The sequence below is a fragment of the Magallana gigas genome, chromosome 1 (assembly GCF_963853765.1).
Source record: "Magallana gigas chromosome 1, xbMagGiga1.1, whole genome shotgun sequence".
NCBI lineage: Eukaryota > Metazoa > Mollusca > Bivalvia > Ostreida > Ostreidae > Magallana > Magallana gigas.
In genome coordinates this window covers 54,860,763-54,876,828 of record NC_088853.1, presented here as the reverse complement: position 1 = coordinate 54,876,828, position 16,066 = coordinate 54,860,763, and the positions used below count along the sequence as shown (strand labels likewise).

The following is a 16,066-nucleotide window of genomic DNA, read 5'->3' as shown; positions in this document are numbered from 1 at the left end:
TACACCTTTCTTGGTTATACCTTGGTTAGAAATTATTTTATTAAGTTTGTTCAATACGTTTCTGACCGGCTTATTGGACTCTTGAATTGAATTCAAACTGATGTTTTAATCTCATAATCAATTTCATTAATTTCGAAAATCTAATTGGCAAACCTCTTTTTACTGCAAAGTGGAAGATATCAAAGATAATTTAATTAATTGCTCATGAATAGAAATCTGTAGCCAAGGTTAAAAAATGTAAATATGTTTTCTATACATGTAGGGGGTTTTATAGATATTGAGAAATTTAAAAAAAAACTGATAAGGAGAGAGAGAGAGAGAGAGAGTTTGCATTGATTTTGAATTAAATTAATTAATCATATAGTTTACCCTGGAATTGATTTCCTAATAAGTAAACACGCAATCCTAATTTTTATTACCTATTCTTTATCATTTCGCAGCCCTGGTCAGAATAAACACAACATGTCATGTTAATGTAGAATTAGTGTTTTCTATACATGTAGCCTGAGGAGTTTAATACAGAGGGAGAGAGAGAGAGAGAGAGAGAGAGAGAGATATTGCATTGATTTTTAATGAAAAGTTACTAATAGTTTAACCGGGAATTAATTTCCTAATGAGTAAACATGCAATCCTAATTAATTTTCATAACCAATTTTCTATAATTATTTAGATTAACTTAGAGTTGTCATATTGATTATTAATACATCAATGTTTTATACTAGACCAGATCAATTGATCAAAAAACTTAAAGACATATGATTAACAACTAGCTGAAGCTACAGTTTTCAAAGGAGAGGATGTTGACATTATATCACTCGGTCAGTGATTATATAATAGCTACTGTACACAGCGCTTCTTGACAATTTGCAGTTCACGGTAGCAAGAGATGATAGACACACGTGTACACGTATATATACACACAGTTCCTCATCTCTGAATGGTCGGTCAGTGAGTATATAATAGCTATATACTGTATACAGCCCTTCTTGACAATTTGCAGTGCACGGTAGCGAGATTGAGAACAATGAGGTGACAGACACACGTGTACTTGTATATATACACACACGTCCTCAGGTCTGGATGCTCGGTAATGCTACACAATAATGCAATATGTTGTTGAAACACCCCTTATGACCTCTTTTCCCAGTCTGTCAAGTAATGAAACAAGAAATTGAAAATTTCAATTTTTCAGTTCTGAGAATTTCAAACATGAAAAGATTGAAGAGCTTTAAATTCAGAACATTATTTAGCACTGTGATATGAATTAAAACTGTATGTTGCTATTTTATGTTTTTCATTTTTCAAATGAAATAAAATTTAAATAAATGCCTGATATTTTTCTTATCCGAAACCCGGACAATTGTTTAAGATAATGCATGTGTGTATCATTAAATTGTGCCCCGTTACCGGCATTTGCATACAGTCATGCATTAAATCATTCATTAACGGTATCATTGCTCTACAGTGTATATACAGGAGGACAATTCTATAGAGTAATGCATAACTCAACTGGAAAATGCACACTAGCTGATAGAAGTTAAAATGTCAATGGACCGGTTTAATCCCCCTTTCCGAAAAAAATCAACTCTCTCTCTCTCTCTCTCTCTCTCTAATGATTTATAAAAAAAACAATACAGACAGTAATTATCAGCGATTTACATTAACTTCATAACGGCTGTTTAATTCTATGCATCATTACACTGGTCAAAGCATTCAAAATATAGGTGATCATTTCATCATTTCGATCGGTGTGTGGTTATCTGCACGTGCTGATCATGTTGTGTTATTGTGCGCTTTATCTCAGTCAGGTTATATGGCACAGAACATTGCAGATTTCACGCACTCCTCCACTTATTTTTCTTTCTTTTTTCACAAATTACAGAACACGGTCATTTGTATAAATCCATGTAATAAAATAAGCGGTTTATCGGTATACAAGTATATCTTGATTTGTGTCAATGTTTAGTCAAAATTATTTACGTTTGTAATAATATTGCCCTCTATGAAATGCAAAGAAAAACAAGCACCGTCTAAAACATGAATGCTAAATATAAATTTTGAAAAATCCGAATTAATGAAAAGCTATTTATTTACTTAGCGAGCAGTTAAAGACCGTACAGTGGATGTCAGGGGCATGCACAGGGGTATACAGTGACTTACAGGGGATGACAGGGGCGTACAGGGGGTGACAGGGGCCTACAGTGGCACACAGGGGTTGTGTACAGGGGCGCACAGGGGATGACAGGGTATACAGGGGCTCTGTACAGTGGCACACAGGGGATGTACAGGGGATGACAGTGAAAACACAGGGGGTGACAGGGGAAGACAGGGGATTTTCATACGGACAGGGGTTCTTAGAGCCAGTAGTGCTAATTTGTATTCATTCAGCAGTCAACATTGCTCATCAGTTCCTTCATAGCTTTATTCAGTATATCACAAACAACTGTAAGCTTTTTGGGAAAAAAAGTAAAAGGAAAACCCCCTTAAGCAAACCTGCCCCCTAATGTTACAATACAAGTTACTCTATTTTTCTTACTGCTATCAGATCAGATATGAGAGGACGCATCGTATTTTAACCTGATAAGGTTTGGATTGAGTAATTTGTCAGAAATTGATTTGGTTTGTTTAACTACCAAATTGGTAAAAAATTTATAGCTTTTAATCTTTATTCTAATATCAAACGAAACATCGATAAAACACATTTAATATTTAATATTTCGTGGAAATTTACGATAAGATAAATTCATCAAGATAATTTTGACAAAAGTAGAGCTAAAGTCGTTGTGAAGCAACGAGTATGTTTTCAGCTGCAGATGAGAGTCGACAAAACAAGTTATAATGAATAATTAAAGGGGCATGGTCACGATTTGGGTCAAATTTTATATTTCTGTTTTTATTATTTACAATGCTTTATGAATGCATTTCTAATGATCGAATGAAATTTGGGTGCTCGTGGATGAGTTTTAAGCAAGATACAGGGCTCACATTTCTTCGTCATGTAAACAAGGCTCGTGTCCTGTTTTTATTTACATAGGTTAAATATACCAGTAAAATATTTTTTTCAATATGATTTGTCAATATTCTTATTCATTTAAAGCCTAAATGAACAGTTCCTAATGATTAACACATTCATTTAAGGTATAAAACTGGAGTTTTTACTTCAACATTCAAAATGTAAACAAAAGCTTTGTTTACATAGCGAGGAATTGTTAGCTCTGTAACTCGCTTGTAACTAAACAAATGATACTCAAATTTTGGTTGCCTTTTAAAAATGCCTTTCTGAAGCATTATAAACATTAAAATCGAAAAAATAATTGTTGACCAAAATCGTGACCATGCCCCCTTAACATGTGTGTTTTTTACTTTTACAATAAATAAACCAAGCTTATATTAAATAGCAATATGCCTTACGTCAACTACAACAGCGCACGATATTAAATTGACGTTTAATCTCTAACAATTTCAGAAGATGTAAATAAGATATGGACATAATTATCTAAGTAATTTCTAAAAAGAGAACAAAAGGTTAATATAATGGTTAATTTGTTGCACACCAGTCCTCCATAATTTGTCGTTTTGATAAATTATAATAAGGCTTTGTACGATCTGTCTATGCTTTGCTTCCAAGTGCGCTGTTACGATACCTTTATAAAAAAAATAATAAATAACCAAGGACTTCAAAGGGTCTTTGTTAATATATATATATATTTCATTACGTACATGTATCACACTTGACCTTGTCAAAGTTGAGTAAAACCTGGCATTTGAATTTCATGAAACCAGTACATGTGAATGCGAAAAAGCAGTTGAAATTTTTAAACAAATACTCTTTAAAGTCCTCATTTATGATTTTGTACTGTATAAACGTATCATAACAGCGCACTTGGAAGCAAAGCATAGACAGATCGTACGAAGCCTTATTATAATTTATCAAAACGACAAATTAAGGAGGACTGGAGTGCAACAAATTAACCATTATATTTACCTTTTATTATCTTTTTAGAAATTACTTAGATAATTATGTCCCCATTTTATTTACATCTTCTGCAATTGTTAGAGATTAAACGTCAATTAAATATTGTGCGCTGTTGTAGTTGACGTAAGGCATATTGCTATTTAATATAAGCTTGGTTTATTTATTGTGAAAGTAAAAAACACATATGTTAATTAATCATTACAACTTGTTTTGTCGACTCTCATCTGCAGCTGAAAACATACTCGTTGCTTCACAACGACTTAAGCTCTACTTTTTTTCAAAATTATCGTGATCAATTTATCTTATCGTAAATTTCCACGAAATATTAAAAATTAAATGTGTTTTATCGATGTTCGTTTTATATTAGAAAAAAAGATTAAAAAGCTATAAATTTTTTACCAATTCGGTTATTACACAAACAAAATCAATTTCCGATAAATTACTCAATCCAAACCTTATCGGGTTAACATACGATGCGTCCTCTCATATCTGATCTGATAGCAGTAGGGAATACAGAGTCACTTGTATTGTAACAATAGGGGGCAGTTTTGTTTATGGGGGTTTTTCTTTTACTTTTTTCCCCAAAAGCTTACAGTTCTTCGTGATATACTGAATAAAGCTAGGAAGAAACTGACGAGCAATGTTGACTGCTGAATGAATACAAATTATATACGTTACTTTTGGAACATAGTAAACGTCTCACATTTCTATTATGCATAAACACTCAAAATAGAATATTTTTACTGACAATTGATGATAAATAGTTTTGACAAGAAAATAAAATGTACGATTGATAATCTCGAGATGGTTCCGATAACAATACTTTTCGATAATTATAATATTTCAATTACTGAACTTTCATTACTGAAATGTCAATCAACGAAAATTTAGAACGATCAAAGTTACATCAAAGAAATAAAAAACAATCTGGTCTAATTAAAGCTAAAAAAAAAAAATAACACTTATGCCTTGTTATTAACGGCGCACTTAGCATTGCGCCAGTTTTTGACTTAATAACCTCATTTCCTGACGTTTTCTGTAGATTTACTTATTTTCAAAAAATTATTCAGTCAGGTCATACTAGTATTGTCGCTTTACTATGCTAAGCCAATCATTTAAAAACGTACGACCTTGTAATCCATATAGTGTAAAACTGTAGTAGGATGTTACAAACATAGTAGAACATATAAACTATATGTTGTAGTTTGGTGTAGCTGTAAACAAAACAAAATAAATTGGATATTGCCTAATAACTTTGTAAAAAGCAAATAATATCAAAACTTCATCTTTGATATCTTAACAGAAAATAAATAATCAGAAAAATCGATATCAAGTTTTTAAAGAAGTTTTATACTATAATTTGTCAATGATAGATACATGTAAGCTAGCACCAATTTTGTCTAGGAAAATTGAGCCACCATAAAATCTATTGATTCCACACTATTTATGTAGTCTTAATACCTACTATGTTTGACGTCATATCATCCCTATATTCACACATTGTTTGTCACCAGCCCCAGTCATAGGCTTTCCCAAAAATTTTTTTTTTACTTTTTTGTCCTTATACTATATTTACGTGGTAGAATGAAACTTGTATACATCGATTTAGGTGGAAGCGTTTTTAAATTACAACGATTTAACTAATAATACTCTATAGACAATAGAACCGAACTTCAACTGTTCATCTATATTTTACTTCCTCTTATAACTAAACATCCTTTCATCTTTACAAAAAGGTCAAGATGAAAAATAATAACAATGTCGTTTTAAAATAATCAGGGTTGTGATTAGTTCGTCAGAAGCAGAAAAAAAACCCAATACAAATAATAATGCCTCTTTTATTATCACTAGTCTCTACAAGCTCACTCGTGAGTAGATAGGAAACAGCTCAAGGATGTCAAACTGAAAAAAGCCCGTCTGTACATGTTTTAACAGTGCCAAAATATTATATTCAAGTTTATCGAGATATATTTTAATATCATACTTAAAATTTGAGTAGAAAAATCATACTAAGGATGTATAGGGAAAAAATCATCATTAAAGGAAAATGAAAAAAGTTTTACTGATTACCTGTATGTAAAGATTTATAATAATAAGTGATATGGTTTTCTTGCTTTGATATAAGTCCAATATGAAACCGAATTTACATGAGCGATAAAAGCGAATCAATGGACCATCGATTTTGTATAATAAATTTTTAAAACATATTGATATGAATAGGGCAAATGTTTACTGATTGGTTGATCCTAAAGAATGAATGTCTGAACTGTTGTATAAATTCTAAGTTCATGTCAAATACCTTATCAGTATATGAGTAACCATTAGGTAACTGTTGATGACGAGGACCTAAAATGAAATTCTTGGCAGTGATTTCATGTATTCATTGTTTTACATTAATATATTCTTCTGGACAATATTTACTTTCTTCTTCGTACTTCATTAAACAAGGGCATGTTTCCGAAACCACGGATCTAGGTGTTTTCGCGGTTCACAAACTCGAAATTCCGTCTCTTGTAGAGTGTGCATTGCAGTGTGGAATGAACTTCCTTTGTAACGCCTTTGACCTTTGCTTTCTTAAAGGTTTGTACACTTGTCGATTCCGCAGTGGACACGCAAACCTTACAAACGCCACTACACAATGTGAACTTTTTGAAAATACAACTGTAAGTACAGTTTTTTTTTACGGACTTTAAACCTTGTAACAGAGTTTTTTTTAAAAATAAAACGAGCAGAATCCTGCTTCAAAATTTGACCAAATAATTTTCTTGCAGTGTAAAGTTTCTAAATAAATCATTTTTGGTAATTTAAATATATTCATTGACAAATGAATTTCAAACTTTAAAAAAAAGAAATTCAATGAAAATTCAGTAGGATTTACAGTCTTATTTTCTCATCATAAGTTAATATTAAGTATATTCCGGTGTAATAAAGAATAATTTTTCTACGTAGAATAATGACCCCCCCCCCCAGCTGAAGAATAATTGGATTTTTCTGAAGAAAAAAGACCCAGGGGTTATTTTTCTTCATGTTAAACATGAAGAAAAATGACCCTCATAAAATAATGACCCCCCCCCCTCGTAAACATGAATAGAAATGGGTTACCCCGTATCCAAAAAATGACTTTGAAATTACTTAATTCTTCACTCCAACTGATTTTGAAGTTATAAACACCGAACGTAAATAAATCGTTGTATATAGTGTTTCATATCCGTAGCAAGCACACGCTAAACACTTTGACATTGCCACAAATTGATTGTTAACAGTTACAGTTCTTCTCTCGTCTACATACGGCGGGATATGACGCAAATAAAGAAAAATTCATATACAATGAGGATATTGTGTGATAATTAACGAACAATAATCATTAAAAAATAATTGTTGTAATGATATATTACGCAATATGCATTGGTAAATGAATTGTCAATCGAAGAAGGATACGTGTATATATCTTTATGGAAAAAGACTAAGGGGCAGGTAACGTACGAATATGAATACTTCTTATTTACATTTCTTGGGGAAAGCGATTTTTAAAAGAAAATCATTCCGCGTTAGTTTTGTTTTCTTCTACGTAATATATGAACATCAATATTCTAAACATTTGTTGTAATGTTGTTTTTATGATCATGAACAGACTATATTCTTTTGGAGCAAATTTGTGAAGAGTACCTGACTATAGTAAATCTTAATAGATAATAAACACTGATCGATTATAATAAGAAAAGATTGTTTCTAAAAGCGTTGATAAGAGGTTAGGGCCCATGTGACGGGTTTATATCCCCCTTGATTTTGATCACACGATCTTTATTGTATCCAAAGTTACCAATGCTCATACAAACTATTGAAGCACTAATCATCTTGATATTAACTAAACTAAAGTATGCTGAGGATAAAGTAAAATATATTTTCTGTACGAGTACTCTCAGTACTTTGACGATTTTCCTTATTGACCGTTAATTTCTATTGGCGTAATGGCTGCTGTCAGTGCCTACTAACTTCAGCTTGGTTATAATGCCTAACAGTGGAGTAAACTTTTCATAATTTTGGTTTCATCATTAATTCTTAGTGATAAAATTATACACCCAGCAGTTTGTATTGTGGAAATCCTCAATGCAAATATAATTCATGAACAATATGAAAAATATAGAAGATGCGATGGCGAAGCGCGAAGATGCGAAGACAAAAGTGCTCATTTGCGAAAGCGAAGAAGTGATACTACTATCGCTTCTTCGCCTTTGCAACTTCGCATTCTCGCCTTCGAATCTTTGCTTTTTTTAGCTCACCGAGACGAAGTCAATGGGAGCATATGCTATACCCCCGGCATCGGCGTCCGGAGCTGGTTAAAGTTTAGTTGCAGCTCCTGTATTTAAGCTATTACTTGTCCTCTCTTCACCAAAATTACATGAACGAATGATGCATCTGGACCTACTGAATCTAGTTCCTAACTTTTAGATGCTGGGGGAGGTTAAGGTTTTTGGAGCAGGTTCAATTTTTTTGTTGCAGGTGCCCTTTAATAGCAATATCTAAGTGACTGCTGGTCTGTACTTCACCAAACTTGCATGGATGGTGTGTCTTATGATACTGATGCACCAGACAGGCTTGAGTGCTGAATCTGAGCTATAGGTTTCGGATCATGGAGGAGGTTAAGGTTTTTGGAGCTGGTTAAAGTTTTTGTTGCAGGTGCCCTCTAATGATTATATCTTAGTTACCGCTGGTCCTAACTTCATTAAACTGGTATGGATGGTGCGTCTTATGATACTGATGCACCTGACAGGCTTGAATGCTGAATCAGAGCCATAGGTTTATGATTCTTGATGAGGTTTAGTTTTTTGGAACAGGTCACATGTTTTATTGATGATAGCTTGCATAGTTGATTTAACTATATTATAAATGAAACACAGAGGTTGCTTTAGATGCAGAGCCTGATCTCCATTATCAAGATCTCCATTATCAAGGATGCTACAGAAATCTCCTACCTCACTCAAACGTGCTTGATAGATAGATGTGGTTGTTGTTAAATGATGTAACATGATTCCTATGATATAGTATTGTATGATTTGAAACAATATTGTTTAATAGGATACAATGTATTGTTATACTTTCATGTTAAATACTGAAATATGAATGGTTTAGTCGCAGTTAATAATCTGTTTTACTACCCTCAGCGTTAGCAACGGGTAACATTACGAATTGTTACATGCGCGAAAATCATGTGCGTACGGTTCGCCTTTGAATTCACGTTATTCCTATCTAGAAGCAGTGATGTTTTCTTTAAAATTAAGACATTCAGTATAACAAAATAAATAGTGCCTGTTTGGGAAGATAACAGTTGAAATTGACACCCCTCAAAAACATATGCTGATGTTTTGCGTCGGTTGACAATGGTTTTCTCGGGGTGTCAATTTCAACTGTTACCCTTCCAAACAGGCACTATTTATATAATACCATATCTTATATTGTAAAATGTTATATGATACGATAAAATATTGTATCATTCTTTTTTAATATTTTATGATATGATATTGTATCGTGGTATTGTTATGTAAAGTATTGATTTTTATGATACAATATTATACAAATATTGACTGGAGTTGAGGGCAACATTGATTATATTAGCCCTCGAGGGACGAAATATTGCCGGACGCGAAGCGGAAGGCAATATTTTCGTCCCAATGGGACTAATATAATCAATGTTGCCCGAAAACACAGTCAACATTTGTTTTGTTATATGAAGAAAGAAACCAAAATTTAAGAAAGTAATTGAAAACAAATCGCCGTAATTTTCTCAGCTCAACGAATTCAATTTTGTGCAAAGTTCATTTCCAAAATATCCTCAGCATCAAACGGTCACTGGTGATATTCCGCCGACCGTAAGAATTAACATACAGATGTTCTACCTGATTTTACTTCACAGTAATTCGAAAATCCTTATATCCGTTATGATAGCAAACCGTCGCATTGTGTGTCCGTTGTTTTCTTGCCTTGACTGACTGTCTATTATGACGTCACCTTATTTTGGAGTCGCGAAGAGCTATTTACGTCATCGTTTACGAATCAACAAATCAGAGGCGATTATTTTAAATAGAGGGAATGTTCTCTAGATATTATTCCTAGCCAGTCAATATAAAAAAATAGTGTTATATTCAGTAGTATATTCTCACTATATAACTCCATATAGACGAATAGTCAATAATTGTAATCTTAGCTCGTCCGAAAAATATTGACCGGCTTTTTTATGGTATTTTACGGTATTTTATGGTAATATGTTTTACGGTGCGACCGTTGGGGCGAGCACAGCATGTGATCAAACAATGAATTATAATAAATTAATAAAATAAAATTAATTACGTGAAATTTGAATGCCAAAAAATAAAACATACCTATTTTTCAGTAAATTTTCATTATTCATAGTTTATAAGATTTTTTATAATTTATTTATTTATATGTTGAACAATAGTTTAATCTCAGATACAATGTTGTTAAATAATAAAGATTTTAATATATAAATATTCATTGCACTGTATCTCCTCTTTTAAAGTGATTGTGATTATGATTGATTGATTTCCCCCTTTTTTTTGCAGTAGACATTTTTTCTTAAACTTACATGTAAAACTTGACTCATCATAGAGCTCCCCCCATGCTAAATTTTTTTTCATTTTTGTCAATTTATACATAGAAAATCGACTTACCATGGATTTGGCCCTCCACTTAAAAAAAAATAATTAATGTTAAATTTTATTTTTAGTTTACGCTTAAAAATATTTGCTTATCATGTTAAAAGAACATGGTGTTTGCCCCCCCCCCCCCCCCTCCGCATGTAATAAATTGAAGTGAAAATAAAGACACCATTGAACTGCTAAAGAGCTGAAGGATTAGAATTTTCATGATTTATTTTTCTTTCTTTTTGCTTGCAAAGATTTTTTGGATGAGGCTGCCATCCACCCACCCACCCCCTTTAAAAAAAGGCGCTGCTACTATAACGTTACGTTTCAGGAAATTACCGTAATTATGTTTCCTGTATCTGAAGAAATGTCCTTATTCGTCAGCTGTTCTTTATCTTAGCCTTTGCAAGATTTTGAGAGGATTTTAGTCATTTCAGCAGATTTACAATAACTTCAATTAGAGTAATTTCCCCTTATCAGTGCTTATTGTGACGTCAAAGCTGACGTTGGTTAAGTGTCGTCTTACTCTTTAAAATTCCCTTGAGAAATAAAAGTGTGCGAAGTATACTGTTTTATTTACTTAAAAAGCATGATGTTCTTAAAATTACACATCTTATAAGCTTTTCAAAGGACGTCACACGATTATTTTTGATTGAAAGTGTACTGAGGTGAACTTTAGAGGTAACATTGACTGTATGTCGCTTACATCGTTATTGTTTTTACTGTCTAAATTTGTCTTGCTGATTCTCGTGAGAGGGTGAAGTGATAAAAATTGCCATGATTACAGGGAACTACTGGGACGATTAAAACGATGCATTACTGGTCCGATTTACTGACGCCAAAAAAATCCATTGAATGAATGTGCAACTCGTCCGAATTTTCTATTCACACACGCCTTGCCGGTAGAGCTCGCTTCGCGCCGGCGCTGCGCGCCGGCGAGCTGCGCTCGCTATTATATGATATATATTGTAAGTATGATAGGATTTATATTATTGTATTGATTAAAATATGTACATATGATTATCATACAATTTTTAACAGATGATATACGATATTGTGTCAAAACAGAATCCATGAATATCCAAGATCATAAAGGATGGTTTTCATATAATATGATAAAGGTGGTCTCATAAATAAAGGTGATGCCTCATAAAAATGAGGCCTTGTCTCGGTGAGCTTTGTAATCTGTGAATACCTATGTTTTATAATTGCAAAGCTCTCCATCGTTTAAAGGGTTCCGAGGCATATTTTGGATTTTTTTTTTATAAAATTAATAAAATTAAATTATCCAGGGGGATAGGGTCCGGACTCCCTCTCTCGTTTTACTGCGTAAAATTATTAATATTGAATTTTCCGGGGGCGGACCCCTCTCCCCCTCTAGATCCATGCATGAGCAAGGAGTGTCGCATAATGAAATTAGAATGTTACTGTGTTTGGTCCACGGTAAACAGACGGCTGGTAAGTGACAGGAGTCTTAAAGTGCATATGTACACATTATAGCGGACATTAAATTTTGTGGAGTAGATAACGATTAGGCATAGCCAGCACTGGTAAACATATATGTTACATGTACACATTAAAATATTTATAAACATTCATAGTAAGCGCGATGGCCTAGTGCATGCGTACCAATAATAGCCTGGATTAATCGGAAAACCTTGGCGAGTATGGTGCCTGTAATCGTCTGATACTTTCTGAATGCAATCAAAAAAGGCGAAGGCGAAAGTGCGAAGATGCGAAGGCCAGAGTGCAAAGTTGGGAAAGAGCGATAGTACTATCGCTCCTTCGCCTTCGCACCTTCGCACTTTACCTTGGACATCACATCTTTGCGCTTCGTCGTCGCATCTTCGCACTTTTGCTCCTTCGCCTTCGCACTATCGCCCTTGCAACTTAGGTCGAAGTGGCCCTATCGTAACTCCATAGATATATGTAAATGTAATTGTTTAGATGACAACCATACCCCGATGCAATACGTCAATATCTTTTTATAACGGAAGGATTTTTATTTTTAAGATATACCCCTTCTTTCACTTTAAGTTTATTTGAATATGAATTATAATTTCTGTTACTTTCTGTAAACTGCAGCAGTAAAAATTACAATAGTGTAAAGACTTTCATAAATAATGAAAAAATATAATGAAAAACTTTAATCTTCAAGGGGGTCATAATTCTACAGGGGTCACTTTTCTTCATGTGAGTGTGCTCATTTTTATGAAAATGACACTTATTCTTCAGGCAAAGGGGTAATTTTTCTACGTAGAATAATGACTGGGGGGTCATTTTTCTGCGTAGAATAATGACCGGGGGTCAATATTCTACGTAGAAAAATGACCCCCGGTCATTATTCTACGGGGGTCATTATTCTTCATTACACCGGCCCTATTTTTTAATAAGAAATCAAAGTACTGAGAGTACTGAAAGACGGGGTTTTGAAAGTTTGAATCTGTAATTGTCCTGGATTTCCTCGAGTATGCTTCCAAAATTTATGAGTTTGAATTAGTGGTTACAATCTATGTTAATTCGGCTTTTTTGCAATTGTCTGATACTTTGTCTAAATTGTACTCAATCCCGGCCTTACTAATTGTAGAAAATTGACACAACGGTATATTATGTAAAATAAGACCCCAAAGAAATATTTTTAATATTAATACTAACCAGGAAAATCAAACAACTATATCAAAGTAGATAATTTTAATCATTTGATTTATTCAATCCACAAGTTGGACGGTATCCGTAATAAAATTTTTATGAAAACACCGAAAACTCTAAAACTGCTGAATTAACAAACAAAGTGAACAACAAACACAGGCACCTGACGTTAGAAATATTGTTTTCCAATAAGATTCCAAGAACTTTGACAATGAAAAAAAAGATTTGTCACGGTCGCCATTTTGATTTTTAAGATCGACTTATCTGGCACGATTTTCTTCATTTGCGATACATGCAAAATTAATAGGTAAAAATAAATCCGTTCGCCACTCACTACTTTTTTGTGTTAACTCGTGCATCACCCACGAATTACGATACAGCCGTTCTTTTGATTAAAAATCATACTCCGATTATCAGAGACATAAATAACAGAGATTGTCAACTCCGCCATTAGCGTGTAAATGTTACGGGACCAACCTTACTTTGAGAACTACAAGTGCAGCAGCAATCTTGTGTGTAAGTCATTAAATTTGAACCTGATAGGGAACATGATCATGAACCTGTAAATATTTTAAGCATGTTTTATTTATGAAATATTTACAAAAACTCTTTATTTAGTTTTTAAATTACTTTTTTAAAACTTATTGACTTTTCACAAAGTAATGGTAATGCATAACTTAACTCATGTATGGTAATGTAATGCATTACTTCAAGAAAATTAAGTAATGGTAATGGTAATTTAATGCTCTAATTCATGAAGTAATGGTAATGTAATGCATTATTTTACAATGTAATTCACCCAAAGCCTGATTCCAACTAAGCCGGAAAACATGAACATTAACATTTAACTTGGTTCTTCAATCGATAATATTGTATATATGATATGATGTATAAGTCTTCCAAAATGTATGATTTATTATAGATTTTGTTTACAATGCATTGTTTTAAATTTAAATTCAGTTTAATCAACTAAAGAGCCAACAAACGAGAAGGCAAATTCAGACTTGTTTTTATTTTCTTCCTTTAGAGACGAACAGCAGTCATACCGCAAGTAGACTGGAAGCCAATGAAACACCTATTTGATTTGTAAAACACCTGTGTATAACCCGTCCCGATTTTAACTTCGGCTTGTGCATGAAGTTTGGTAGTATTAAAGTGAAAGATTGTAAAAAAAATTCACAACTTTTCAAAAATTGGCACATTGCGTTTGGGAACTTTATTTCGATTCCACCATAAACCTCTTCTATTGATTAATGAGGTCGTACACCAACTGAATTGTCAACGGCGCTGTGCATTCAGTTACGTAACCCATTCCACATTCTAGCCCGAGCAAGAATATTTTAATCAATAAAACTATTTGTTTATTTTCTAAATAGAATTTTGTTTATACAGAGGACTTAAAAAGAGTTAATGCGTGTTTTTATAATACATATTTACTGAAATGCATAAACACTTTCTGCACTATTTTATCTTACTCGTAGACTCAATTCATGTGTTCTACGCGTGCCTTCCGCTTTGAGACCTCGGCTGACAGTAAACCAATAGACGGGGTCACGTGACCCTGACTAAAAATGATAAAAAGACTTTACACTAAAAATCTAAACATTTTCTCTTTAATATCCAAATATAGTTGTATTGTATACAAGATTTTTAATACCTTACTCACAAGTTTTAAGATCTATTCTATGTAAGAATTAAAATTCGATGGCCACGCATAGTTACAGAATTTCTTCATACTTGACAATTTGATAGACTTTGGTGAGTAAAAAGCCTAATATCATTTGTTTGTTGCTATGTGGTCCCGTTGCCATGGAAACCAAGGGTAAAGATGTAAAAATGGCATTTTAATTCTTATTTGAGAACATATTGTGAGTAGTGTGCAGAACTTGGCGTTTCCAGGGTAAAACATATTATTAAAAATAGTTGTCTTTTTCATAAGATAGAAAAAAATTCATGGAGAAACGCATATTTTTTTAGCGTTTCCATGGTCTAAATAGAAATTTAAAAATCTGTTTTCTTCATTAAATTTGAGTAAAAAGTGCAAATCTTTGATTTTCTGGTAAACACTATTATGATTGTAGCGTAAAGAATTTGAATATGAAAATTGAGAACCGTTGCTATGGTAACAAGCCTAAAAATAAGGAAAATTATAATAATTTTAGGCATCTTTGAATGGATTTTATTCACTTATAACGAATATATATATAAAATCAAAAGGTGAGTAAAAAATAAAGTATGTCCTTAACTTTAATGACAATTGAAAAAAAATCTGAAATATTCTAATAATACTGCCGTTGCTATGGACTTTCCAAAATTAGTAATTTCTGTGTGATTTTTTAAGTAACCTAATTTTCCATAGCAACTACACTTACCTGTTGCATAATAAAGCTTTCTGTGGTATATAATGAAAATGTAGATATATTTTTACAAGTTCCAACTAAAACAATTGCAAAAAAATCCTAAAATCAGCAATTAAAGTATATCAAAATCATCCTCAATTTCTTAGTTTTCCTATCTTTTGGCCTTGTTGCCAAAGCAACGAATGTCAATTATTATAATAAACTAGATACGATCTCGTTACGAGTAACGAGTAGGTCTTCCGTTCAATTTGTAAACGATACAATTAAGGTATCAATGCAGAATTCCCCCTCAACCACTCTCTTTCAGATAATGCATACGATTGTCAATATCCCTTGAAATGTTTAACAAAGAGTTTTGCTTTTTCACATATAGCACATTTAAGGTTTAAAGGTTTTAGTCCCCAAAAATCTCTAATTACGAC

At 32.9% G+C, this 16,066-nt stretch overlaps 1 protein-coding gene across 1 annotated transcript in view; it reads left to right on the top strand.

Moving 5' to 3' along the window:
* Window positions 1-6,294: 6,294 nt before the first annotated feature.
* LOC117685772 (fucolectin-1-like) overlaps window positions 6,295-16,066 on the top strand; it is a 32,705-nt gene continuing 22,933 nt past the window's right edge. Inside the window, exon 1 of the mRNA XM_066079746.1 lies at window positions 6,295-6,639. Within this exon, the coding sequence (XP_065935818.1) occupies window positions 6,328-6,639 (312 nt within the window). The 5' untranslated portion in view covers window positions 6,295-6,327. The remainder of the gene's footprint in view (window positions 6,640-16,066) is intronic.